Source organism: Frieseomelitta varia, unplaced genomic scaffold (genome assembly GCF_011392965.1).
Source record: "Frieseomelitta varia isolate USP_RPSP 00005682 unplaced genomic scaffold, Fvar_1.2 scaffold_2, whole genome shotgun sequence".
In the NCBI taxonomy this organism is placed as follows: Eukaryota; Metazoa; Arthropoda; class Insecta; order Hymenoptera; family Apidae; genus Frieseomelitta; species Frieseomelitta varia.
The window spans coordinates 171,582-199,561 of NW_025109749.1; the positions used below are offsets into that span (position 1 = coordinate 171,582).

Sequence of the window (27,980 nt, forward strand, 5' to 3'; positions counted from 1 at the left end):
CGTCCACTGGCCTCGATCCCGATTTCAAAATTATCGTTCACAATGCTCGACACCGGCCCCGATTTTTCCTCTCCGTCGACCACTTTATTCCACTTCGTTTTAACGCTTGCGTAAACGACTCGAACTTCTGGACACAGTTGGGCATTACTCGAACAAAATTTTATTCGAATAACATTCCGAATAAATCCTTCGAATAGAATTTTATTCGTATAACATTTCGAATGAATTCTTCGAGTAAAATTTTATTCGGAATATTTACTGAAATAATGTAAAGAAAAAGAGCCAAGAACCCTTTTTATCACAATTTTGGTTTATTCAATAAATTTAATAAATTACTTTGGCTATTATTTTGGCTTATTTAATAAATTTGCTTTTAGTGCAATTTTCTGTTCGAACATTTTATCGGTTAATCTGCTTACTTTTTAGGCGAGTTTGTATAACGAATGAAGTCATTTTCGAACAAGCTTTGTTTCGAATAATATTGTTATTCGTAAATAACGAATAATTTTTCCTCGAACAAAATCGTTATTCGTTAGTTACGAATAAATTTGACAGATTTATTCGTTATTCGTTATTCGTTGTTCGAATAAAACTTCTCAACTCTGCTTTTTGAAGAGCACGGGGATGTTAATACGAAAAGTTTTCTGGCTCGAGACCTGTTGGATAATGGAACAGGCGTTTCGATGAAACGCAACATTTTTTGTGTTTTTCTTCCTTTCTTTTTTTTTGGAAAATGCTCGAGATTCTCATTCCAGTCTGAGGTTTGTTTTGTGTTGCTTGGTGGAGGAGAATCGAGGAATAAGGGCAGAGAGATTAAACTCTGGATTTCCATGCATCCGCGAGATATTTAGAGGTACTAAAATCCGTAGAATGCGAATACATAAAATATTTAAAATAGAGTATATAATTCGATATATAACCCTCCTCGCGTCTATGCAATTTGAAATGGATATTATATTTCGACAGATGTTAAAATAAACATCAAAGTCGATTCATAATCGATACAATATTCATAACCGTTTGTACATTCCATGCTTTTCGTAAATAAAATATTCTAATGAAAGAATGGTACTTAAGGAGGTGGCTGAAACAAATCTACATTTCCATTATTTTCACAAAATTGAGTGAGTTTACATAAAAACCCGCAGTTTGTTTAGCTATCTCCCAATGATGAGTGGAATTTTTAATCCTATTTAATATAAAGTTGTGAAGTGTAAAGTTGAAATCTATTGCAGAGAAAACATCTAAAATATTTTACCGAGGTGCTTTATAATTTTTACTCGCACGTTCTTTCCCCTGATATAATTAAAAAGTCATAAAGCACACTTTTTCACATCCACGGCCTAATATATTCAAGTATTTTTCAAATTAAAGATTTATATGCTCATATCATGTCATAATAAAGATAATGAAAGAAAATTCATTCGTTCGAATGAAAATACTATATTAAAAGGAAACTCTTTTTTTAAAAAAATCTTATTATTTTCCTTCAATTAAAGCGAAGGTAAAAGAACAACACCAAGTCGATTATGAAAACTATCTGCGGCGGAAAATTGCAAATGAAAGCATATATAATGCCAAAGGCGACGTTCGTAATATATTGGACTGCTCATCCCATTTTTCGGGATGAAAACGCAATAAGGGGGAAAGTTCCAACGACGATGGAGCAAGGAGAGTACACTGTAAAGTTTCTTGACGATTTTAAACTTTCCTAACGCAGTTTCAAGTTGCGTTCAGAGTGGCAAAAAGATACCTGACGAACTCGGCATCAACGTTCATATTCCGAAGAGTTTATACTCCCGAAGAAATTATTAAACATTCATCTCATGATAAACTAGATCAATTTCACATCTTTTAGAAATTTTAAACTTAGAATATTTTACACTTTATTCATTTCGTGAATTTTATCTAAATAATTTACGCCGTGAATTAAATAAACGTACAAAGTTCAAAAGTAAAAGATAAAAATTTTTTTCACAAGTTATTACAGAACGAATAGTCCTAATTTTTTAGGTATTATAAACTATCTAAAACTCGAAACTATATAAAATGTTACAATAACGAGAGTACTATCTTTTTGGTATCTCATTTATTTAATTATTCACAAATATTTAAACATTTCAGTTGCATTGGTAAGATTTTTCACTTCGGAAGAAAAGTTGCTATTTTTATAATAATTATGATTTTCGAAAAAAATCCGTATGCTATTTACATTGCTCATTTGTAACTTTTTCATTTCAGATTCCAGCTTTCGTTCGAAACGTAAAATTAAGGATTGATAGTTTTCGTTTAATAATCGCACGCGGAGAACGTTCGCGAAACACTTGAGAAACGATCTGCCAACTTAAACGAATTTCTCTCGTTACTTTCGCTCCTCCTCTGTGAATTTTTAATTAACAGGAAACTACTTTTAATTAACAGGAAACAAAAGCCGGGAGCAACGGAAATTCTTGAGAACGAAACGCGTTTTTCTCCACCGGCGATTAAATACGTACTGCAATTTCATTTGGAAACACTGCCAACGAAGTATAATCTGGCCAGTATTTTCTCGAGTGTTCTCGACTATTGCGAGTATCAAAGGCATTACAACGATGGAGGAGCACGCGTCAGATTTGCATATTTATGAAGGCGCGGTTATCCCGGAAATTTCAAAGAATGCAATTACGGAGGAGCGGTGGTAAGACGCGAAGACGCGTTGAAATTAAATCGTGTCACTGTTCGCACATCGCGCGCGTGCAGATGTGAACAAGTATGTACATGTATGTAAAATGCAGATAAGTATGTAAATAAGTAAATGCGTTTGATGCGTTATATTTTATATATTTATATTATATTATATATTTATATTTATAATTAATTACGTATAATATAATAATATTATATTAATTGTTATATTATTAATATTATATTAATTATTATATTATTATATTATTATATAATATAATATTAAATTAATAATTAAATTATATATTATATTAATTATATTACTATTATTATAATATAATATTATATAAAATAATTATTTATGTATAATAAATATAATATAATATAATAATATAAATATTATGTTATATTTATATTATATTTATATTAATAATATAAATATTATATTATATTTATATTATAAATAATATTATATTATATTTATATTATAAATCAATTTTAATACGAAGATGTTAAACAAGTGTTAAATGTGCTTGATACATTATATTTTATACACGAGAGTTTAAAAATTGAAAATCTGCAAATATTGAGAGAATGTATGTTTAAATTCCCAAAATCTAGAACTTGTTAATAATGTTTGATAGAGTTTTATAAAGAATATAATAATCATTACTATTTCATAAATAAAGTTTCTTTATGAAAATTATTATTGTAATGTAAAAGTTCTTTTATAAAGAATTGTTTGATTCAACATGACAAGATCTTTCATTCTTGCTATGTTATAAGTGATTTATTTATCGATATTTTAAACAGCCTTAGTGTTAGATAAAACATGTTGATTTTTGAACTCGTCAGATTTCCTCAAATCAACCATATATAAATTATCATATATAAATTATCATATAAAAAATTAAATGAAATTTTTTCTTCAATTCTCGAAAAAAAATATTCAATGATTTTAAATAAATCAAATAATTACAATATCCACATGCTACAACGTATACAAATGATAGGTATGTTTTAGTAAATTCTTCTTTAATAAAATTTTAGTAAAAATTTATCAGTATCTTTTAGTAAATTTTTATAAATATTTAGTCTTTAGTAAATTTTTACAAATATTTATATATTTTTATATTGATCAAGCCAGGAAATTTACACTCTAAACTATAAAAGAATCTTGTCACAAAAAATGGCACTGTGAAATTAAATTTCCGCCATTGGCTAATAAATCTTTCCAAATATTTGACCTACATACAGATATTTTCACAAGAAATCAAAAATCAAAAATTCAAACATTAAATTGTTATTAAATTCAAACTTTAAATTGTTATTAAAAACCCCGCCCACAAAGTGACTCATAAATTAATACAACGTTCGCTCTCATCGTAGCCATATTGCTGCATGATTTTTGTTCTACGAGACATTCGCTCCACATATTGCATAACACTGTACAATATGCCAGAATCCAGTTATGATAACTGTATGTAAATCGAATTTAAACTTGCACAACGCGCATCAACAATAAGATGACAATATCGCGAGGTATTACCCGAGTGTATACTAAACAAAGAGAAATTGTATTCGCGGCTGACCTAAGTTTGTTTCGCGTGGACGAAACAAGAGAAGGAGAATTTTATATTGAAAGTCCGAAAGGCACGGCGTGTGTGAATATATTTTCCTCGTATATGAAACGTGGGCGGTGAACTTAGAACAGGAAGAAGATTATGAAGACCGTGACGTCAAATGGTGGAGCAATCTGTTCGCGTTCTATATTTACAAATGATATGCTTGCTGGAAACTGAAACGAAGAAACGTGTGTGTCAATTTAATTTCACGAATTAAACGTCGTTTCTTTTTTTTAAATAAAATATTCTTATGTTTCGAATAAAATACAATTTTACAATTTTTTTTTAAATTTCTTTCCATTTCGAACTTTAATATTTTCTTTTGAGCAAAATATTAAAAATATTAAATACGTTTGTGTTATCATCCATTTAGATGAGTAGGATGGCGAATAAAAATTGAATTGGTAATTGTTGATCGATTCTGAAAAGTTAATTGAGTTTGTGATAGGTTTTAATTGAACAGAACAGTGGTGATAAATTTGATAATAATTTTAATCCAATTCTTACGATAATTTATTAATATTATGTATGTATTCGCCAATTTCATTTCAATTCTATTAATTTTTAATTTACCAATTTATAGTGCAGGAACTGACTTTTCTGTCACAGTGATTTAAAAAATTTATTGTAAAATTCTAGTAATTTATCCAATAATTTATTTTTCACCTAGTAATTTATGATATTTCTGGTAATAATAATATTAAAATTAATCCTGCTGATTGTGAAATGAGTGACCCTTCGTAAAGCATTCGTAAAACAAAAATTTTTTCAAACGAATTTTCAATTTCGCAAAATTGATCGTCCCAATTTCATAATGTTCAAAGATTTCATTGATAGACGAACGGCCAAAAGAGAGTAAATAAATGGAAATGCTCGTGAACGTGAACAGCGCGGGGGAGAAATTTCGAAAACAGTGGAGTCGCGAAGAACGGGAGCGTTCACTGACTAAGTGGATCGCGAAGGTTAATGACACCGTGGTCTTATTAAAAGCGTCGTATTTAAAGCATCGTATTAACGATTCCGTCGAGAACCTCGGCCAGAGATTCGTGCGCATGATTTCATACTGTTTATTCTGACACGCGTGTATACCCGTGCGCGTGTGTACGACTTGTGGACATTAGCGTGCGTGTAGTGATACGTCGAAAATTAAATCGAAGACACTGAGATAAAAAGAGTGACGCAAATAATCATTTCTCTGACAGTAACGTGATTGCTGCATCTATAATAAAATCTAAATTACTAAATTTATATAAAATTAAAAATTATTTAAAATTTTACATGAAATTTAAAATTATATAAAATTTTACATAAAATTAAAAATTATATAAAATTGAAAATTATATAAAATTTTATATAAAATTAAAAATTATATAAAATTGAAAATTGTATAAAATTTTACATAAAATTAAAAATTATATAAAATTTTATATAAAATTAAAAATTATATAAAATTGAAAATTATATAAAATTTTACATAAAATTAAAAATTATATAAAATTTTATATAAAATTAAAACGTAGAAATTTAATATGTCTATATTACATAAAACGATCTAGAAATTATTTTTTCTTATTTAATTACTCTTATTCGTGAGCAATTTGAAATTTCCCTCCCTTTCTGAGCTATTAATAAAACCTTGAATGATTGATTCATCTCGATTCAATTACCGTGACTTTTACCGGAACAATTATTCCGTGCAATTACGTAACTAATATACATACGCAAGTATGTATGTACATACTAATTAATTGCCAATCTGGTTGTGTCAATTATAAGAGTAACGATTGTAATTGCTATGAGTTATTAAATCTACCGGGACATTTTATCGATGTTCTCTGCAAACTGCCATTGAAACAAACTGAATTATTGAGCTGTGTTAAATTTTGCAACGGTTTGTAATTATTCATTGCTCGCGTTAGTTTACTATGTAATTTGTGTGTTTTATAATAGGGAAAACCAATTCGATTGACAAACTTGTCAGGGACGAGCCGATTAAATTCTAATGCTGATTTATTGATGGAAATTCAAATGACATTATTGTAAATTTTACTGCGCCACATGGTGTCCGTGTGTGCAATCAATTAGGGCGCGATATTGAGTTAAATATTCCTATTATTTATGCCACTTGTCGCGAAACGTTCGTTCGTTAAAGTATATTTCGTTATTTATATACACACGCCAAGCGAAACTGCGCTTCCGGAGTCAGGATCGAAATTTCATTGTATTGAACTATTTTCGATCGAAGCACTTCAATTCGTTTTAATAACATGCAAATACACCCTCGCTTAAATCGTTTCAGTCACGAAGCGCTATATTTATCTCGATATTCAAAAATTAAATAACAGCTCAAGTAACGATGAAATTTGTAAAAAGCTCATGTTATAAATAATTTCATCGCGGAATTTTAATTTAAAATTTTTTACTGAATATCAAAGATAACGAGTGTTCTAAGGATTTTAGAATCGCGTTTTGACAATTTGTTACACGAGAGTCGTAAGCTTTTTGTATTTTTTGACAGGTTGATTGATGGTAATTATATTTCTGAAAAATGAAAATTGAAAAGTTTTCCAAAGTGGAGTTGTTCAATTTAGCTCATATGTTCCAAATGTATTGTAAAATAAATTGTTATGTTTATATTAAAAAACTAAACAAAATATTATTACGAAATATATGGCGAATTTTATAGATGTTTTTGGAAAACTTTAAATCTCAATAACAGAATGTCTATTATCAACCGAAAAAAGAAAAATACAAGCTGAATAAAATTTTAACCAATTAAAAATTTTTAATCAATTTTTTCAATATTTACATTCACAATTTCCATAATCCACCGTTTCAAACCGATTGTGAATACAAAACCAATTTCGGAACTCTTGCATCAATTACTAAATACGACGAACAAAACAAGCCCAACATTTTTACATCATCATCGTTTCTATACCATTCATTGGCTCAAATGAATTCAATTTAACAATTCGTTGTACAATTTTGAAATAAATCAAATTTAAAGCAAAATTTTTGCTGAATGATAAACTCTTGTTAAATAAAACTTTTCAAACTTCCCCCGTAAAAAATACAATGATATTTAAATAATAATAACCAAATGTAATATATCTTTTATTTCAATAAATATAATAAATATCTGTTACATTCTTATTATTATTCATAAACATCATAAACATTCACGTAATGTTATACACGTAACCTGCAAATTCTCCTCTTATACAGAAGAGAGCAACATTTCTTAATCTGAGATCCACGTAAATAATAAGTTCGTCGAGACAAAAGTCTGAGATTGTTGAAACTTTCCATATTTACTCGCTTGCTGGATAAAACCTCGATCGTTTTTCAAAGTTCTTCATTCGTGTGACGACTTGGTTCCAATAAATATAATAAATATAATAAATATCTGTTACATTCTTATTATTATTCATAACATAATAAACATACACGAAATGTTATACACGTGCAAATTTTCCTCTTATACAGAAAAGAGTAACATTTCTTAATCTGAGATCCACGTAAATAATAAGTTCGTCGAAACAAAGGCCTGAGATTGTTGAAACTTTCCATATTTACTCGCTTGCTGGATAAAACCTCGATCGTTTTTCAAAGTTCTTCATTCGTGTGACGACTTGGTTCCAATAAATATAATAAATATAATAAATATCTGTTACATTCTTATTATTATTCAACATCATAAACATTCACGTAACCTGCAAATTCTCCTCTTATACAGAAGAGAGTAACATTTCTTAATCTGAGATCCACGTAAATAATAAGTTCGTCAAAACAAAGGCCTGAGATTGTTGAAACTTTCCATATTTACTCGCTTGCTGGATAAAACCTCGATCGTTTTCCAAAGTTCTTCATTCGTGAAACGACTTCGTTCCAATTACGGAAACACGTCTCGCGTTTTCTCCCCTTCCCTTTGCGAGAGGGAGAAACTTGTTGCAAATTCGTGGAACTTACCGCGCGCGAATTTACTTTTGGTCGCGTTTGAACGGGCAGGGGTTTTCCAACGAAAAGCGCGATCGATTCTCGCGAAGTAATTACAGAAGCGTCATCTAAGACGGCCGAGTCGGCCCGTGCAAGGGGTCGACCGAACGTTCCAGCTTCCGGCGAACCGGTACGAGTGGCAAGTTCACTCGAAAACTCCGCGGCAACTTCGTTAATCAAACACGAGCAACTTCGGTTCCAAGGTATTTACGTCCCGGGGTGATAAAGGAACCAGCCTGTCTCTCGATACACATGAATCGAAGCATGCTCGCGGACGCGGTCGTTAGACAAAATCGAAGTCGGACGAAAATCGAACGCGGCATTCGACGAGCTGAAGTTGTTTAAACTGTTTAACCGAAGTTAAATCGAGCTCTCAACGCGGGATTTTGTTGAGTTTCGTTGGAACACGAGGAAGTGGTGGCGAAGACGTGGAATGATATGTACCAACGTAGTTTGATTAGGAAAGATTTACTTGGACAAACAAAATTGGAGAAAGAACGCGATTAAAAAATAAAAGGCTGTGTATTTATCAAGATATAAGTAACAAGTAGACTGCAGATTTCTGTGCAGTTTTATGTTTTTGTATAATTTGAAAAAGTAAACACCTCGCGCTGTTTCACGCGCTAAATGTTACACGAAGCGCCGTAATTTGGACACTTTGTATACTTTTTACACTCCGTAAGTTCTGTGCGCTTTTAAATTTCTTATAAAATACAGAAACAAATTCAGAATAATACAACAACCAATGAATTTCAACCACAACGATATGTCGTTATCGATGATATATCGTTGTTTCGTTAGTTAGGTTGGATTTACGTCAGATTCATGTTATTTGCCATGAAATGATTTTAATGAAATAACAGCTAAAGACTTTGTTCGTCTTGTTTTTGTGTTGTTCTTGTCTTTACAAAAATTTTAGATTTTCCGAAAAAACGATATGTACAATATGTGTATATGAAAATTATACGAAGTCAGAAATAATATCTTCAGTTCTCAAGTATCAAAGTTCTCGTCGAAAAGATTAAAAAAAAAAAAAAAAACACGACATTGTCAAAAAACACGAAGACCGCAGCAAGATTGACATACATATATGAAGAATGTATAATTATAATTTAAGTTGTAATATGTAAGAAAATTATATTTAATTGCATTGCATTGCACTTTCCTCGAAAAGTGCTAACGTACCTCGGACCCTTCGTATTATCGGAGAGATTTTCATTCAGATGACGAAATCCAATTAGAGAGCGATCGATGGACCATCAGGCTCGCATCGACTCTGTTTCCGGCGAGGTTGATAAAAACTTAACTACACAAGCGTTAAATCGATCCAGCCTCGTTAGGTTATAGCCTGCGGGGTCATCGCGCTATTACCCGATGCACATCATTATGTACATGCACTTTATCGTAATCCACGAACATGCGCGATTTGTTACGCTAGCAAACGGGGAAGGGAGGGGGGCTAAAGCAAGACCACGGGCGATGATGTCGCTGTGGAGATCGTGGCCGATTATAATTTTGTTTGACAACAATTGACAACAATCGACGAGAGAAACGCCAGTCGCTAATTATTCTACTCGTTGTTACGATGTTTGAGTATCCGACTGGCCACTTTAAACTGGATAATGCGCCGCGGGGTTGATGATAAAGTCTGACGTTGAAACGTAACAGTAAATTAATAGCCAGAAGGGAATTAGCTAGACAAAAGAGCTAAGAATAGGAGAAAAGTTTACGATTATGATATACATAAGTTTTCATTAAAAATTTTTCATAACTTGGAAATCTGCGTGAAGAGTTGATCGTTTTAATACCTCGATCGTTCTAATTTTAATTACTAGAAATATGCTGCATGCAATTGTTATTTGATCAGTTGAAAAAAATCAAGTTTAATAGTCGAGAAGAATTGATTAAAATATTACAAAGAAAATGATAATCTTAAAAATTTTATATAATAATAAATATATATATAATAATATATTAATATATAAATATATATAATGATACATTAATATGTAAATATATATAATATATCAATATGTAAATATATATATATATATAATAATAATAACTTATAAAATACGTTCGATCAAAACTTAGATTAATTAATTATAAATTCTGATATTGGAATCTGAATCCGCAAAAATTTCTGTCACTTTGTTTCCCGAAATAAAAGCGACAATAAAATCTCGTCGAGCTGGCTTTCATTTGGCTAGCTACTTGGCTGGAAATTATGCGTTTCACGGAAGCCTTAAACCGTACGTTTCTGTATTAAGTACGTGCTTCCGGTAAAATAACCATGCAGGATGCAGAACGATAAATGGACGCCAAGGATTCGTAAAGCAGCCAGCCAAGATCGTTACCAAGATCTCTCAGATCTAGGACGCTCTCGCAACGAAGATTTATTTTCTCGACGTTTGGTTGACTTGCAGCTTGGCAAAGAAACCTAGCTCCATTTTCAACGTGTGTGTATCCTTTTTCCGAGATTCGTTCCAAACCGGTTATCGTCGAAGTTTTTTGAGTTACGACTCGCGGTTACGCGCTGGTCTAAATTAAATTGCAACCAGCGAAAGCAATCCCTATTTGGCAAAAATATTATTCAGCGTAACAATATTTTTGCCAAGTAAAAACGAGTTAAACGCGGAGAAATACTTTCGACGAAATAAATACTATACTGTTCTACGGGATTGTATCGGTGTTTTCTTCTTCTTATAATTCTTAACATTTTATAGAAGACAGATAATACGTGATTTATATTAATTCTTAACATTTTGTAGAAGACAGATAATACGTGATTTATATTAATTGCGGACTTTTATGCGAGTTCATGTCTCTGAGAATGTAATCAAAGAAAGAATAGAATAGATAAATTTATGTTTATGAATAAATATTATATAATTATAATAACATTTAATTATAATTAAATAATAAATATAATATAATTATATAATAATATAATTATAAAATACACCTTCGGGCAGTTTGCACATTTTTTCACATTATGTCATTCATTGTTTTCAGTTATGAGGAAGCATGCGCAACGTTAATATTTTATATTATATTATATTTTCTTTTAATTATTATATTTTACAAATATAAGTAACTAAAAGATGGAACATTTATTACATTTACTAAATAGTACAACGAACATTTTACTTTTTGCGTGTCACCTATATTTCAAAACTTACAAATTCCCTGATAAATATATAAAAATCTATTCAATCAATTCTACTCGTCAAACTTCGAATAAAATCAAACAATTAATTTCATATACATCGCTGTAACTCGATATTCCAATTTGTATTTGTAACAACGTGGAAGTTTACATACAAATTGCATAAATAACATGGATCAGTAGTAGTTTGCCAAGTTTAATAATTCAAACGTGAATTAATTAAAATATAAACCACGTGACACACAAATCATAAAAGAGACTCCGTAATCATAACAGAAACTCCGTAGAGACTTTCACGGATTCGTTGCGAAATTTAAAGATACAGAAATGCACAAAATGCGCGTGATACAAACGAAGTACACAAAAGTAAAGTATCTACCCGTTGCAATTTTTATGACGCACAAAACAGACTTGTGGTAGTGAAGGGCTCTTTAATTGCGTTCAAAGAATTAGTATGCGTAATCTGCAAAATATAAATATAAAAATATATAAAATATTCACAATAGAATATTCGCTATGATTTGAAATAATTGATATGATTATCTTATAAAACATATAATTTATATTTTAAAAATAATAATAACAACAGTTGACAACATTAAATAATTAATATTAATAGTAAATGACAATTTATAATAATTATTACAGTAACGTGTAATAATCTTTAGATAAAACGCATGTTTATATTCAATAATAATAGTAAATGACAATTTATAATAATTATTACAGTAACGTGTAGTAATCTTTAGATAAAACGCATGTTTATATTCAATAATAATAGTAAATGACAATTCATAATAATTATTACAGTAACGTGTAATAATCTTTAGATAAAACGCATATTTATATACGAGTTTCACTTTCTTAATTGCATTGTTCGCGAAAATGTGAATTTCCACGAAATACCATGGGTTCAACAATAACTTCGAGTAATGTTCTCGCATACTCCGCGTATCACCTTAATGCACTTGTGCGGATCTTATTAAATTTACCAGAGTAAACAGCATATTCATTTCGTAACTAATTTTCTTTAACGATGCGCCGCAATTTATTACGTATCCGGGGGAATAATTAAGATGGAACTTCGCGAGTGTAGCGATATGCATACAAGAAGTGGCCGTTATGGTGATTGTACTTGCTGGCACGGATCCGTGGGTCGTAAAGTCGGCTAAATCCTTGCATTAGTCGATTAAATTTAAATGGTAATCCGTACGGAGTGTACGTGTATCTTTGAAAGGGCACTCTCATTCGAAGCCGCCGATTTTACGCGATTCGATCTGGATAAAAATTCTTACGCGCCTCGTAGAAGCGCAAAATTGCACGGGGTTAAGTAAAATTCAAAAATAAATATACGTGAAATACGAAATTTAAAACACTTTTTATAACTGACGTGTAAAATAAAAATATAAAATGTAAAACACTTTTTATAACTGACGTGTAAAATAAAAATTTCTCGTCGATATTATTTCATTTTCTCAACTGTATTTCCCAAAATGTGAATCTGCATTAAAAAAAATATATATATATATAAAATGTAAAACACTTTTTATAACTGACGTGTAAAATAAAACTTTCTCGTCGATATTATTTCATTTTTTCAACTGTATAAAAATATATATATATATATAATGCAGTGTGCTTATTACGTGTAAATCGATGTCGTTTTGAAATTTTGATGATGTTTGATATCAAGACAACACAACGCTGTAATTTCTGCGCGGTTGTATATTGTATATTCTCCACAGAATGTAATTTTATTGACGAAAGAAATCAAAGACAATTATATTATATTTCAAACCGCTAAATTCGTCGTTGTAAATTGTAGAAAACTGATCATTTCAATCACTTTGGTCTCAGTTTGTCTAGTGTTAGCAAAATAAATCGAGCTCGTTACGATCGGAGCAAATGGCAACAAATTGCCGCAAAACCACGAAGGAAATCAAAGGCGATTTGTCACGAAAGAAAGTGAAAAACGAAAGAAAGAGGTATCCGAAGAATCTCAAGAGACCTCGAGAGAGACCGACGCGACATTTTAAAAATTATACGCGGAAAGAATTGAAATACTTTCTCTCTTAAGGGGACCGGAATATATATCCTGACCTACATTTTCCAAAGAAAAGCCTGCACGACAGACCCATCAGCGTAAATTCTTGGAAATTAAACAAATCGAAGCATTACCCAGTAATAGTAATAACAACTTCCAGTTGCAATCAAGCCTTGGCCTTTCAGAACGCTTAAACTTGCAAATGGAAAATTTAGAGAGCGTATTTCTCACTGAACTGGCAGGTTAATAAAAATCGTTAGTAATTTAGGTCTATAAAGTGAGCCCTGTTAAAAAGATCTTGGTGAAAAGGATCGAAGATCTGATCTCCTTTTTCAATCAACTTTCCTTTAACCATTTGCGCTGGCAGCTGATTGCGGACCGAAACCGTATACAATAATCCGTCGCTTTCTTTTTGAACTCGTCGGTATATCACTGGATAGAAATTATTGAGAAGTAATTTATTATTTTTTTTTGCCTTGGGTTATCCATTACTTGAAACTGAGAAAATATTGCAATTTTGGGACAAGAAGTTCTCGACACGTCATTCCAGGGCAAGATGTTAATATCGAGCGAATTTGTTCTTTTGAAATCAAGTTTTTCCAGAATAATCTGTAACTAAACTAAATAGAAAGCATTTCAGTATTTCAGTATTTCGAACCTTGCTTCGATACTTTTTAATTGTACAATAAATGAGTAAATGTGACCTTTTCGCCCGCTTAAAATTTTCCCTAAATAAACCTCTGCGCACTTGAAATTACCAAAAAAATGTAAATGCTAGAAGTCCAACGATAAATGAAAAGCGTACAATAAATTAAGAATGCAATTTACTTGTCGTAAGTAAGCAAGTAAGTTTGAACATACTTGTTTGCTCCAACTGCACATGTATTAGCGTCCAGGTAATCGCAAGACAGAAAAAGAGACAGAAAATTTCATTCTCAACCAAAAAAAAAAAGACGAACGAATTTAATAAAATCGAAAAGCAACGAGAATTAATACGAGGCAAAAGGACTCGACCTAAGTTTTTCGACCTAAATCCTTTCGAGAAGGCTCGGATCGTTCGCCGACTATAAATATCCAGCGAGTGAACGTGAAAGGGACAACGACTCGCGGGCAATTTCGCGATAACGTCGTGGCCGGTGTGAAATAGTTGCTCGAGACCGACGTGTACGTGTATATAGAATATAGTGACGAAAAGCATGTGTCTGTGTTGAAAGGCAGGTGAAAAGCAAGCTAGGTGTCGCGACGATATTTCACGTCGTCTGGACGGTCTTGTCTGCGACCCAGATACTCTTGCAGGTTCCTCTGTTGTTGAAAACGTCGCGAGGGAAACGTCGTTGAAACAAGCTTTACTTTCGTCTTGATAATTGATCGCTAGAACAGAGAGGTTGAGAACTAGTTGAAAAGGGTGATCGGCGATTAGTAGAGAAGTCATGTATGTGACGTCGCTTCAGGTTGACGATGATTAATTCGATTAAGAAATAGAGCTTGAATGTTGCCACTTTGAGAACAATTAATATCGAATTGCGCTGACACGAATTTCCGAACGTTCTAGTAATTTAAATATTAATAATTTATTTAACATTTGAATATATTACTTTTATATATGTATAATATTTATATAATTTTTTTTTTAATTTAAATATATAATCCCCGATGATATATGATTCATATAAAAGATCTACGCGTATTATGTTTCGATGTTTCGCGAGGAGAAACGCTATTGCTTCTTGAAACTATATCAAATTTCACTCAACTCGACTTTACTCGGCAGAGTGAGATCCTTAAAATTAATTCTTCGAACAACAATTAATAATTCAATTATTATAATAATTTACATATCAAATAATTTAAATATCTAATAAATTTACATATCTAATAATTTAAATATCTCTTACTCTTGTCCAAAGAGGAGAAATTTCATCAACCAAAAAAATATTCAGAAATAATAACTCGCACAATTTTCGGCTAATATCGATAATAATCTCTGCAAAATCAAATCGTTGAAAGCGTGATATTTTTCTCTCTAATAATGTTTCGTAGGACGTTGTAAAATGTTAAATAAAGAAAGTAGTCGTTGTTGTTTTAGGCTGATCGATTAAGATGTAGAGTGAAGAACAAGCTCTGGACATTGACATGTTGATGTTTCGAGGAAAATTAACCCTTCGCAGGCACACATGATGTCGCACTATTCGTATAAAAGCTGAGTTGTTCAGGTTTAATTTTCTGTTTTTTTTTTTTTTTACCTTTTTTCCTTTTTGTTCTTCTAGAATCTCAGAAAATTTGGAGTTAATTTAACGAAATCTTTGCCACGGCATACAATCGGTTTTTAAATCAAATTCTTTGGAAGATTTTCAAAAAGAATAAGCATTTCGTTTTCAAGAAATCTACTTTTCAAGAAATTTCTGGTGATTAAGAATTTATTTATTTATTTTGTCATTCGAGGAAAAAGAATCATCAAAAGTTTGAAGCGCCATTTCTTGAAAAATATGAATGTTATGATTGTAAGTTTCATTTTTGAACGTAATCAACTGCAGTTTCAATATTAAAAACTATAAATATCACGGACAAAATATCATATGTTTACTTTTAAAATCTCAACATGCTCACAAATGGTCGAGCAAGCGCGTACACGTTTAGATGGAAAATATTTGTGCGAATTCACATATTTTTTTAAATTTGAACGATAGAGAATGATACAGGGATAAATCGATAAATGTTACAATGAATACTGTATATCGGATATTTCATATAATCGCGTGATGCTAGAGCGAGTAATTATCTGGAAATATTTGCCACGTTTCCCATCAATTACGTTCCCAGAGCAATTTCGTTTTCAAACGAGTACAAGAATACGCTTTCACGAGATTGGATAAATTAGCTCAGTTAATCTCCCTATTGAAATCTCATGTAACGCGATAATCGTGCAATATCATACGATATTATATATCATTCTTTTCCTTGTTATAACTTGGAGACAGGAAAGAAAGAAAATGGTCGAAGATAGGGACTATTGTATCAATATTTCAAGACCTCATTCTAATACAAATTAATAGACGAAGTTTCAAATGTGTATTTCTACGTTGCTTATTACTTACAATTTTATAATCACTATGAAGCAACACTCATCGTCGAATACAATTAAAATCGTTCGTTACGAACTCGATTCGAGGTTCATTTAATATCGAGATCGAGGTCAACAATAAACACTCTTTCCTAACTGTGTGAAATGCAATGCTATAGCATAAATTTAATACGAGCTGTTAAATGAACGTTCAATGTGAAATTTTAATTTCCAGTTCAAATTGACGTCGTTTAATAAACGTTGGCAATCGACGTTTCCATAAATTGCGACGAGGCTGAATACTGAATACTGAAAAGACTTACAAAATTAAAAGTCACTTAATTTAATTTAATAGCGAAACGCTCGACGGAACTTGACGAATTTTTCCATTTATATTCACGTTCAAGTTTCTAATCGGCCGATGTGTTTGCGCTACGCTCCGCACACTTTGTTTCGACAACAACCGATTCGCATCCCTTATCAAACTCGGGGGCCGTGCTGTTTTCGAAAACTTAGATCCTCGAGGAAACTTCCAAGAAAAACCACCACGAACTATCTCCGCCGAGTAGTTTCCCAGAACATAAAATTTCACGAAGTTTGCCTAGACTTAAACCTGTTCTACTAACCTCAGTTTTATCTTACGTATGCGCTTACTGTTATTTATATTCGCGTGTGTCAGTAAAACACACTGCAAAATTATACGATTATAAATGTCCGGCTACCAAAGTTTACAACACGACTGATATATTTTATCTTGCCGTAGTAAAATATCATATATTGAAAAATACGAGTGCGTCTCGTGATATTTTATTTTACACAATATTTTGTTAATAAATCTTCATATATTACATTTTTATTTTATTATATATCTTTATTATATTTTTTATTTATTATATATATTATACAATATATATAATATATATATATATTATACAATGTATTGCTTAATTTTATTTCTTTGTAATTTTATTTTATGTATATATTATGTTATCGATTATAAATAATATTCTATTATTTTATTTTATTTTCTACTATAAGTAACATAAATTTATTCTACCTTCCTAATCTGTATTGCCTAATTTTATTTTGTATATATTATGTTATCTATTATAAATAATATTCTATAACTTAACTTTTATTATTATTATTTTAATATTATTATTTTATTATATATAATATTTTATTTTATTTTCTACTATAAGTAACATAAATTTATTCTACCTTCCTGATCTGTATTGCCTAATTTTATTTTGTATATATTATGTTATCTATTATAAATAATATTCTATAACTTTACTTTTATTATTATTATTTTAATATTATTACTCTATTACATATAATAGTTTATTTTATTTTCTACTATAAGTAACATAAATTTATTCTACCTTCCTAATCTGTATTGCCTAATTTTATTTTGTATATATTATATTATCTATTATAAATAATATTCTATAACTTTACTTTTATTATTATTATTTTAATATTATTATTTTATTATATATAATAGTTTATTTTATTTTCTACTATAAGTAACATAAATTTATTCTACCTTCCTAATCTGTATTGCCTAATTTTATTTTGTATATATTGTGTTATCTATTATAAATAATATTCTATAATTTTATTATTATCATATATTATTTTATTATTATTATTTTATTATCTATAATATTTTATTATTTTATATTTTATTTTATTTTCTAGTAACGTAAATTATTTATTCTACCTTCCTGTTCTATGATAATCCTTTCTACGTTTAACGCGATCAATCTGCTCTGCAATAGTTCACTTCATATTTGGCAGCAAGATACGGATAAATGATTTAATCGGATAGAATGAATATCACGATATAGGTTAACGTAAAATATAGATCATGATTTTCTCCCAACAATTTCTCCTCGCTTATTGGCCTGCGTTTCCTCAAGTTCGAATATTCCACGGCTGTGTTTCGTGTAAGCACACTCTATCTCATTGTCTGCGTAAATGCCACGCCATTACAGAGAATATCGCTTTGAAGATTACACGTACGAACGTATTTACGCTGTCAAAAACATCCCGTGATGCATAGTTTTCGCCTCGTCTGGCATCTACGGATATTAGATCATGAGGTATGTATGCACAAAAATTTTTTTTCCACGAACGCGATCGAAATTCGCTGTAGGGAAAATTCTACGTTGAAAACTCAATCTTTTTCGAACGAAATTTGCATAAATTAAAACGCTACCGATCGAGTATTCTTTTTTTTTTAGGATGACAAGAGATATTTAAGAAATAGATAAAACGCTAGACACGAATGGAATAATTTTAGTACAATTTCACAATTTAACAATTCATTTTCTGCCTGCAGCGTTGAGAATTTTTAATGCTACTTCGTATCGTGAAATTTTCTGAAACTGGAAGGGCACAGATACTTTCCTACGTTGCGTTAAACTTCCGCACAATTATCATGATTGTGATATTCGAAATAAAGGAAATAAAAGAAACGTACAAAAATTGACACGAACGTATTTAAAAGGTAGTTATCAATTATCTGTTATATTAATAAACCTTAATATTTAATGGAACCATAATAAACACTTATTCGTACACTAATTTTTTTATTAAATATATGTTTGCAATGAATATTATTTTGACTTCTAAATACATTTTCAGATTGGTTAATGAAATTTCAACACATAAACCATGGACCGTAAAAATATTCCACGACGAATATGTTCAAATACTTCCTCTTTAAAAAAAAACTAATCAACATATTTTCAATAGTTTCAAGAGACTATTTGCAACATAAATATTAAATATAATTTTAAAAAAGAAAGTAGACTGCGCAAATTCCAATCATTAGAATTAAATTCTATCCTTCATATTTTCGTGAGATAAATTCTCACAACGAAATACTGCTAAAAACAAGGGGGGAAATTTAATCCGTGTAACCGAATTAATTAATTAATAAACGCAAGAAATACGCATTTGTTAATTAGTAAATGCGACAAATGCGAATTTATTAATTAATAAATGCAGCGTGCAAACATTTCGTGCAGCCGCTGTATCTGACAAAAAAAGAAAATACCACCGAGAACGTGTCGATCGATGACCGATCCAAATACAATCGGCGTATTTACACGCTGTTCGCTTCGCGAGCGAAGATCAACTCTCGTCTTTTCGTTTAACGAGCGGTTTAACACGTATGTATATATGTATATCGTTGAAATCGCGCGCTGATTATTTGGAAAAGAATGACGTGGATCCTAAGCCGGCCGATTTTCATCGTTCCAATTTCCCCGGCTCGGACTCACAGTCACGTAGTCAGCGGGTTTCTCGCGTGAAACGGGTTTTCTTGGCCAAGGGCTGTTAATCGGGCGCACGAAGGAACACCAGTCCGTCAGAACTGTAAACCATCTCGCTTATTTTCGTCAACCGGTCTATTTCGAGAGACTCGAATCGAGAACGGGGATCCTACCAACTTCTATTGTGGGTCTATTGTTGTCAAATGATATTTCATCGAGTTTTATTCAGTTTTTCTCCTTTTTTTTTTTTTCTTTTTGCATTGCAGGACGAGAGGTCGACACTTTAGGACAGTGTTAACTCTCGTTTGCAGATTCTACGGAAATTTACACTGCCGATCGAAATAACGAATTTGTAATTTTCTTGAAATGTGGAAATTTAACAGCGCATTTTTTTAGGAGTTCGAACGATTTTTTTTGTCAAATGTACGAGTGAAAATGACATATTGATTGCAGGATTTTATGTACTATAGGATTTGTATATTATCACAGTTAATTCGATATTCAAGTATATTAAATTTTATATCGTGCGATTTTCGTAGCTCGAAACATGAAACATATGGAACCTGATGAAAATACACTTCGTTGGAAAGTAAAAATTTGTGCAATAAATTCGTTGCACTTTCATTTTTCTGATTATAGTCAGATTATAGTCAATCAATTCTAATATGAAATGAATATGTGGTAATTCACCAGTCTGATATTAAACAAAATAAAATAAATTTATGTTATTAAGTATATAAAAGTGTATAAAAATATTTTATATTAAATATAATTAAGTATATATAAACATATACATATATAAATATAATGAAGTATATAAAAATATTTTATATTAAGTGTATAAAAATTATCTGTATTAAATACAATTGAATGGAATAACTGAAACAAAATAAAATGAATGTCAGTCAGCTTTTAACATTTTACTTTATAAAGCGTTGCAAATTAAAGGATAATAATTAAAACAAATAGACTTGTAGAATTACGTTTCTGTCCAAACGCAGAAATCGATATCAATTTTCGACAAAAATATCCTTCTTCACATCTTTCAAACGATTGTAAAAACAATAAAGCCAGGTTTGATTGTCCTACCGTTAAATGACACAAATAATTAGACAATTAAAGTTTAATACTCTAAAATACATAAATAAATGCCATAAATCATTGTCCTATAATTTTCATGTAAATTTGCAACGCATGCAAATTTCGCGTGGTAATCAACATGTTAACCCATTTGTATCGCGGAGCGGAATATTCCGCGAGTAATGTCCACTGTATATCATCAAATGGCGGGATAATTCGCTAACTCAGCAACTCAGCAGGGATTTTACGTTTATTACTAAATATCATCAGTCAGTATATTAATGGAGTAAATATTTGAAATAACAAATTAAAAACTGTGACTACAGAAATTGAATTAACATCTATTGATGTATAATTATATATCAGAATTGTGTTTACTTATTTATATTGCATTATCCCTTTACATATCTAGACGATGTACATATATGAAATACTATATAATATATTATAAAAAAGAGAAATAAGTCGAAAGAATAAATTCGAGAAAATCGAGTTCGAAAAAATTGATAGCTCTTTCGCACAGAAATAGGTCAAACCTTATGGAATAATAACATTTTTTTCATTCAAATCTTCGTTTCGAAGAAATCTCATTAAAGTTTATAGCTTCTTGTAAAAATAATAACTTTTTGTAAAAAGTTTCCATTCTATATTTTCGACTTAAATAACCGCGTGTTAATTATTCTTTCCTTTAAGGTCTAGAATTAGCAACATTCAAGTATGTCTGATAGATTTTATCGAAAATACCTCATTTTTTATTTCGTACTTATTTTTTTTTCACGTAGAATCATCTCTTTATATCGTCTGACTGGAAACGATGCCGCGAAATGTTTTTGAATATTTTTATTAATACACCCCGAATAGGAGTGTTCAAAAGATTGTATATATAAATATATAAAAGAATGTATATATAAATATATATATATATATAAATATATATCTTAGTACATAAAATATATTTACATATATTTATATAAATATATATATTTAATTATAAAATATATTTATATATATATATATTTATATTTATATAAAATATATAAATAGAACACTAGTTTAAAAGACACGGTGAAAAAGAAGCTGAGATATATTTGGGTTAAGTCGAGGGAAAATGTTGGATATGAATCTGGAATATGAACAATAGAAGCAAGTACCTGCTGAAAAGAAAATGGAAACGCGTTTCGATTATACGTTGCATAATAGCATTAACTGTGCTGTTACGCAGCACTCTCTAGATCATTTTCATCCTAGTCGTGTTCCACTATATAACTGGAAAATTTCTTTAGTTTGAAAAACGAAAAAAAAAGCAAGTAAACTTATTAATTCAAATATTTCACTGACTAAAGACATTAATACACTGTGGTCATTAGAAAGAATCATGCCAGCGACTGTGAATGCGTTCAAGAAAAAAGATTTTAATTGGAAGGAATATGAAACTTTTAAAATATTTAATACTCAAATTAAATTAAAAAAAAAATTGTATGCTGAAAGTGGAGTGTAACGTGTATCAAAAAAAGTTGAATTTTTGTTATATCTCAGTCGTTGAGAAATTTTAATTATTGAATAGTCGAAATTTTAATTGGAAAACTCATGAAATTCGTAAAGCATTTAATAATTTTCGAATTTAGTATTAAAAAGTATTATTACTAGTATTATTGCGTGTTATTCTCTATAGAGATTCAGTGCTATACCAAAAGTATAAAAATCCTGTTTTTCTCGTATCGTATTTCTTTCCAATGTGACTTATTTATTTCATTTCTCGTAAATTCGTGATCATTTTAAATCAATTTGAAATGTTAACGAAGGAGCACGAAGCACAGAATATTGTATTCTACGATGCAGTAAATTTCTACAAAATAAGAAGTTCAACCTTACGTAGAACGTAAGTCTAGATTGAATAAATCTAGTTAGGAGAACGTTTAATCTCATCAACCGTAGTAATTCGAAATCCAAGAACCTAACTAAGAGGCTAAATTAAATAAATCTCGTCGGATCGCATCGAGATCCAAATAAATATAAATTGAAGAATTTTAGATATCGAAGTTTTCAAGAGGAATTGAGAACAATCTGTACCTTAAAAATTTGCCTTTCACACGGCCAATTGAGAACATAATTTCCTATAAATTTGTCATTTAAAACTTAGAAATTTATAAATTCTCAATGCCTCCCAAAAAAGGGGGGAGGAAAGCAGAATTACGTAACAAAATAAAAAAAAAAAAATCAGATATACACATTTCTGCAATAACTGAACATTAAGTGATTGCAAATGTATCATCCAAAATTGCGAAATAAATTTCTCACGACTCTCGAGAAACCTTAATTACTTGAAGCTTCTCTCCTCCCACGCAATTAAAATCGAAAAAAGAAAACAGAAGAATAGAAACACTGACGAAATTATGATATTTTAAGTGTGAGCAGCATGATTTCACTAACGAGACGAAATTCATATTTCGATAAAATTCGGTAATTTCTATTTTCGACGCGTGATTAGGCGGCGGAGTCACGTTGCGACACAGAATATTTCCGCGATGGAAATCGCTCGATCGTAACATGTGTACTTGCAACACGCAGCGAGATAAAACAGAGTCGTCTATAAAAGTGAGTGGCCGTCGCGAGAGTTCGACCATCGACACGTTTGCCAGCAAACTCTCGACGTAAAATAAAGCCGGATGATTCACGTTCGTCTCGCAGCCGGTTACCACTCGTTTCTCCATTGACCACACACGAAACCTAGGAAAACACGAAACGATCGTGCCCTGACAACGAGACGAGACGCAGTTGCTCGCGAGAGCCACGATATTCATTAGCCTGTATTGGAAACTGAAATGTAGATCGTGTAGATCGCCAGCGTTGGATCACTCTGACGTCCGAGTGTTTTCTTTTCGAAAATGTAGTAGTCCAAAGTCTGTAGAGAACAAACAGTACCATGATGTTGCTTCCAAATCCACGAATGATCCGCGTGCAATTCGTTTGAACGAAACAGTAGATTCGTTAATAATTAATAATAACCGTGATGTAATGGTGTTAATACTATTGGGCTCGGAAGGTGTGTCGATCAACTTCGTAACTCGTGTTATTATTTTCTTGAGCTGAATTAATAAGGTGATCACCGAAGATGAATTATGAAGATGAAATATGATTAATTGGATATTAATCCTATATGTTTCTGTGAAATTGAGAAATCGGGGAATTAAAATAATTGATAAATAAAGTGATGTTGAAAGACTCAATTAATGGTAAATGATAAATTTAAAAGTGAGTGACTGGATTTACACACTTTTCACTGTCAGGAAGATTTTCATTCAAAATGACAATGTTTATTTCACTACGAGAGACAGTGTTCTTGTTCGAAATGTTTAAACACGGGAAACGAAATGTGTGATGACGCTAGTGCATCGTGTAGATACTTAGATAACAAATGGACGTGACGTGTATGTCAATAACAGTGACTATGTTAATCCATCACGTACGTACGTTATAGCGAATATATATTGTATTTTATTTTCAGTGTATTCAGTAAATTTTTTTACAGTATCAATTGTACCAGTTGTGTTAATTATATCGATTATATATTAATTTGCATTAATTCTTGATCATTCAGTGTATTCGTTTATCGAATCTTACCCTAAATTTTTCGTCACACAGTGAAAGAAAATTGAAACAAAGGAAATCCATTTTCAAAAGGCAGAATTGTAGAGTAAGTGTAAAATAGATCATTCTTAATATAATTCAATATAAGTTCGAAATTCAATATAATTCGAACATCGAGAGAAAATCTCATTCGTACATCTGAAATAATTGAAGTGACTCGAATTACTTAAAAAGAATAGCATTTCATTTGAAATTTCTGTTCAATTTCAAATTAATTAAATTTCTATTTAATTCCAAGTTGATCTCAAGTATTCGTATCGGACGAACACAAGCCTATTATATTTCATCCCCAGGTTTATTGTATTAATTTTCAATTTTTAATTTATTACAAATTTATTAATTTTTAATTTTTTTATATACAAAATTTTTATTATACAAAAATAATATATATAAAAATATATAATAAATTATATCATAATTAATATAATTATTAATAATAATTAATATTAATATAATTAAATTATATTATATTAATTTATTATATTATATTATATTATATTATATTATATTATATTATATTATATTATATTATATTATATTATATTTTAAATATATTAATATCTAACACGCTGCGACAAAAAATCACGAGCCTCAAAATTCTCCCCAAATTCAATTCGACCAAGACGAACAGCTGTAATCTAACATTTCCGCCACTTCTAACGCCCTGCATCTTAATCATCATTTAGAGGAAAATGATGTATGACAACAAGTACCAGCCGGCCTATCATCCACCACCGAATCCATTCATCGTCCGTGACGTTTCCCCGCTAGAAGCCGTATCATCGAGCGAATTTGCTTTCGCGGCGATTCCGGTGGCTCGGTCGAAACCGAGTGTTGCCATTATATGCGAAAGCCAAAAATAAAGCTACATATAACGGAGAAGCGTGCGTCTGGAGCATTGTCACCACCTCTGGTGCCTTCTCCGAGCGATCGTCGAACGAAACGAGGGGAAAAGGTCGCCAAAAATCAGACGCAATTGCTCAAGAAAATCAACGCGGATCGTTATTCGAAAGGTCCAAGTTCGATATCTTAACTCAGTTTAACTGTCATTCGACGATAAAATTGTAGTACAAGCTGTTACTTAGAAAGCGTATTCTAGAAAGGAATCGTTCAAACACCTAGAGATACATTTATTTTAATGAATTGTATATTTTGTAATTATGTAATATTTGTATATTTTATTATTTTGTGATTACGTATGTATATTTTGTACGCTATGTAATATTTTGATGAAATGTTACAGATTGATTGTTCTAGTTTAGAAAATTACTAGAATTATTGGTATAAGTTTAAAACTTGTATCGAGAGAATGAAAGTGCAATAAATGAAGAATCACCTCTAAAAGTTCATCGTTTCGAACGAATTTCTACAATAAATTACAAATTTGATTATTCTGGTAACTCGAGCGTTAAGTTCAATGTAAGCGTTAACACGCGAGGTGAAATTTCAACGTTTCACCATCATTTGCCTTGTATCAGAAGAAAACAAAGTGGAAAGAAGAAGAAAAAAAAGTATAACATAAGAAGAACTCATTTGTATATTTTGAGAAAAATCATTCGATCTTTCCAAGAATCTATGAAATTTCTACGAGAAATGACAAATGATATACCCGTATTACAAACAGTATTTCGTTGAATGGAAAGTTTTCGTTGCGAATATTTCACGTTGGGTTGTCAGATGCAGTAGTGGTCTACCTCCCCAGCCAGACAGCTTAACTTATGCAGTGGAAACAAGCCCAAGGGTAAATTCTTCGCGACCAGTGAATCAAGCGTGTCTTCGATCCCGCTTCAGACAGGTGATACGATAAAAAATTGACTCCGAAATTTATTCTACTAGCTGTCCCTTCTGAATGATGTAAAAGTTGCTGAAGAAACATTGAATGTGCTGCAGCTTGGGCTTCTTTTCAAGTGATATCAATTATTCATCTATCGCTATCGGTTTGTATATAGTAAACAGTAGAATTCGCGTCTTTATAGAGAATAAAAACGAAAAGGAGAATTATGACCTCCTTTAGGAGAAAGGAATGTAAAATATTCCGAGTACGATTAGAGTTCAATTAAAAATTACTCGAACGATTTTACACGTTGGAAATTTGAAACCTGTTGGACAGTGTCGATTAATTATCATAGAACATCACTTTGTAAATTATAGACGTGAACTTTGATCGAGAATTGTTTAAAACTCGTAACTTTGAAAGAGAAAAGGAAGGGAAATTTCACTTATGTACGACTGATTGTGTTTCGATGCCCATTCCTCGATTTATTCAAATGAAACATGACAAAATAGAAACTTCTCCTAAAATAAATTTTTTAACAATAGCTCTGAATAAAATTATAAATAGACCGCGGATGTTTAGAAAATAGAAAATTTTCAAAATTAAGAACGAAGGAAATATATTAAATATTCAGAGTGTTCTCTAGAATATTTAATAAGTTTCGTACTTTCGGAAATACAAATTTACAAACAAAAGTCCGCAGTCCAGTTTTTCCCTCAAAATTCACCGATGCGATTTGTTTGAGTTTCGTCAAGTTGACAATTTTATTTTCAGTTTCAATTGTTAAACACGACTCGCGTGCTTTACAAGGAACAGATACGAGCGTTTGAAAAACACGGTGTTACGTACCTCTCTGCCTGTCATACGCGTTTATACATTCGCTGGTCATAAATTGGCTGATCAGGGCGGTTTTCCCAACGCCTCTTGTACCAAGCATCGCCACCGTGTACGACGTGACATCTTTTGCCGGCGCGGAGTGCTTCTCCTCGCCATCTTGATCCGCAGGTGCCAACGAATTCGACCTTGATCTTCTTCTTCTGAAAGAGTCGCCCCTGTTAATGATCCCTGTAACGTAGAAAAAGAGAGAAATATAATGGAACATTGTCGTAGGTTTTTAACTTGAGTACGAGATTAGCTTGTACTTTTTTTGTAATTTAATTATAAGTAAGAGAGGTAGCTACAAGGTTAAAAAAAAGAAAGTTTGCTCTTTTGAGAGTTACTGGGAAGTCGTTGCACAGTTGAGTGCACCTTGAATTGCTAATTGATAGACTTGCCATTAACTATGTAATTTAATTATACGAATCACCCGCCATATTGTTTGACACATATACAATCCTTAAAGACACGAGATTGGAAAAATGGCTATTATATGCACACCATCAAGCACAAATTATTGGATATTCAATACAATTCCATCAAAATATTAATATTTTTGTTTTGTTGATTAATATTTTATTTTCACACTTACGATCAACGAACATTTTTCTATAATTAAAATCAAATTGCTATGCTAAATTAAATCACAAACGAGAAATATATTTATATTATTCTGATGAATTAAAGCTTCATAAAATTTATAGAAATTTTTCTGTGACAATATACATATTTCAATATTTCAATATTTCAATGCTT

General features: G+C 30.9%; 1 protein-coding gene across 1 annotated transcript in view; it reads right to left on the bottom strand.

Moving 5' to 3' along the window:
* LOC122526859 (GTP-binding protein RAD) overlaps window positions 1–27,661 on the bottom strand; it is a 36,055-nt gene extending 8,394 nt beyond the window's left edge. The window contains exons 1-2 of the mRNA XM_043650456.1: window positions 27,655–27,661; window positions 27,198–27,413 (exon numbers count right to left, since the gene is read on the bottom strand). Of these exons, the coding sequence (XP_043506391.1) occupies window positions 27,198–27,413; window positions 27,655–27,661 (223 nt within the window). The remainder of the gene's footprint in view (window positions 1–27,197; window positions 27,414–27,654) is intronic.
* Between the last annotated feature and the right edge of the window lie 319 nt (window positions 27,662–27,980).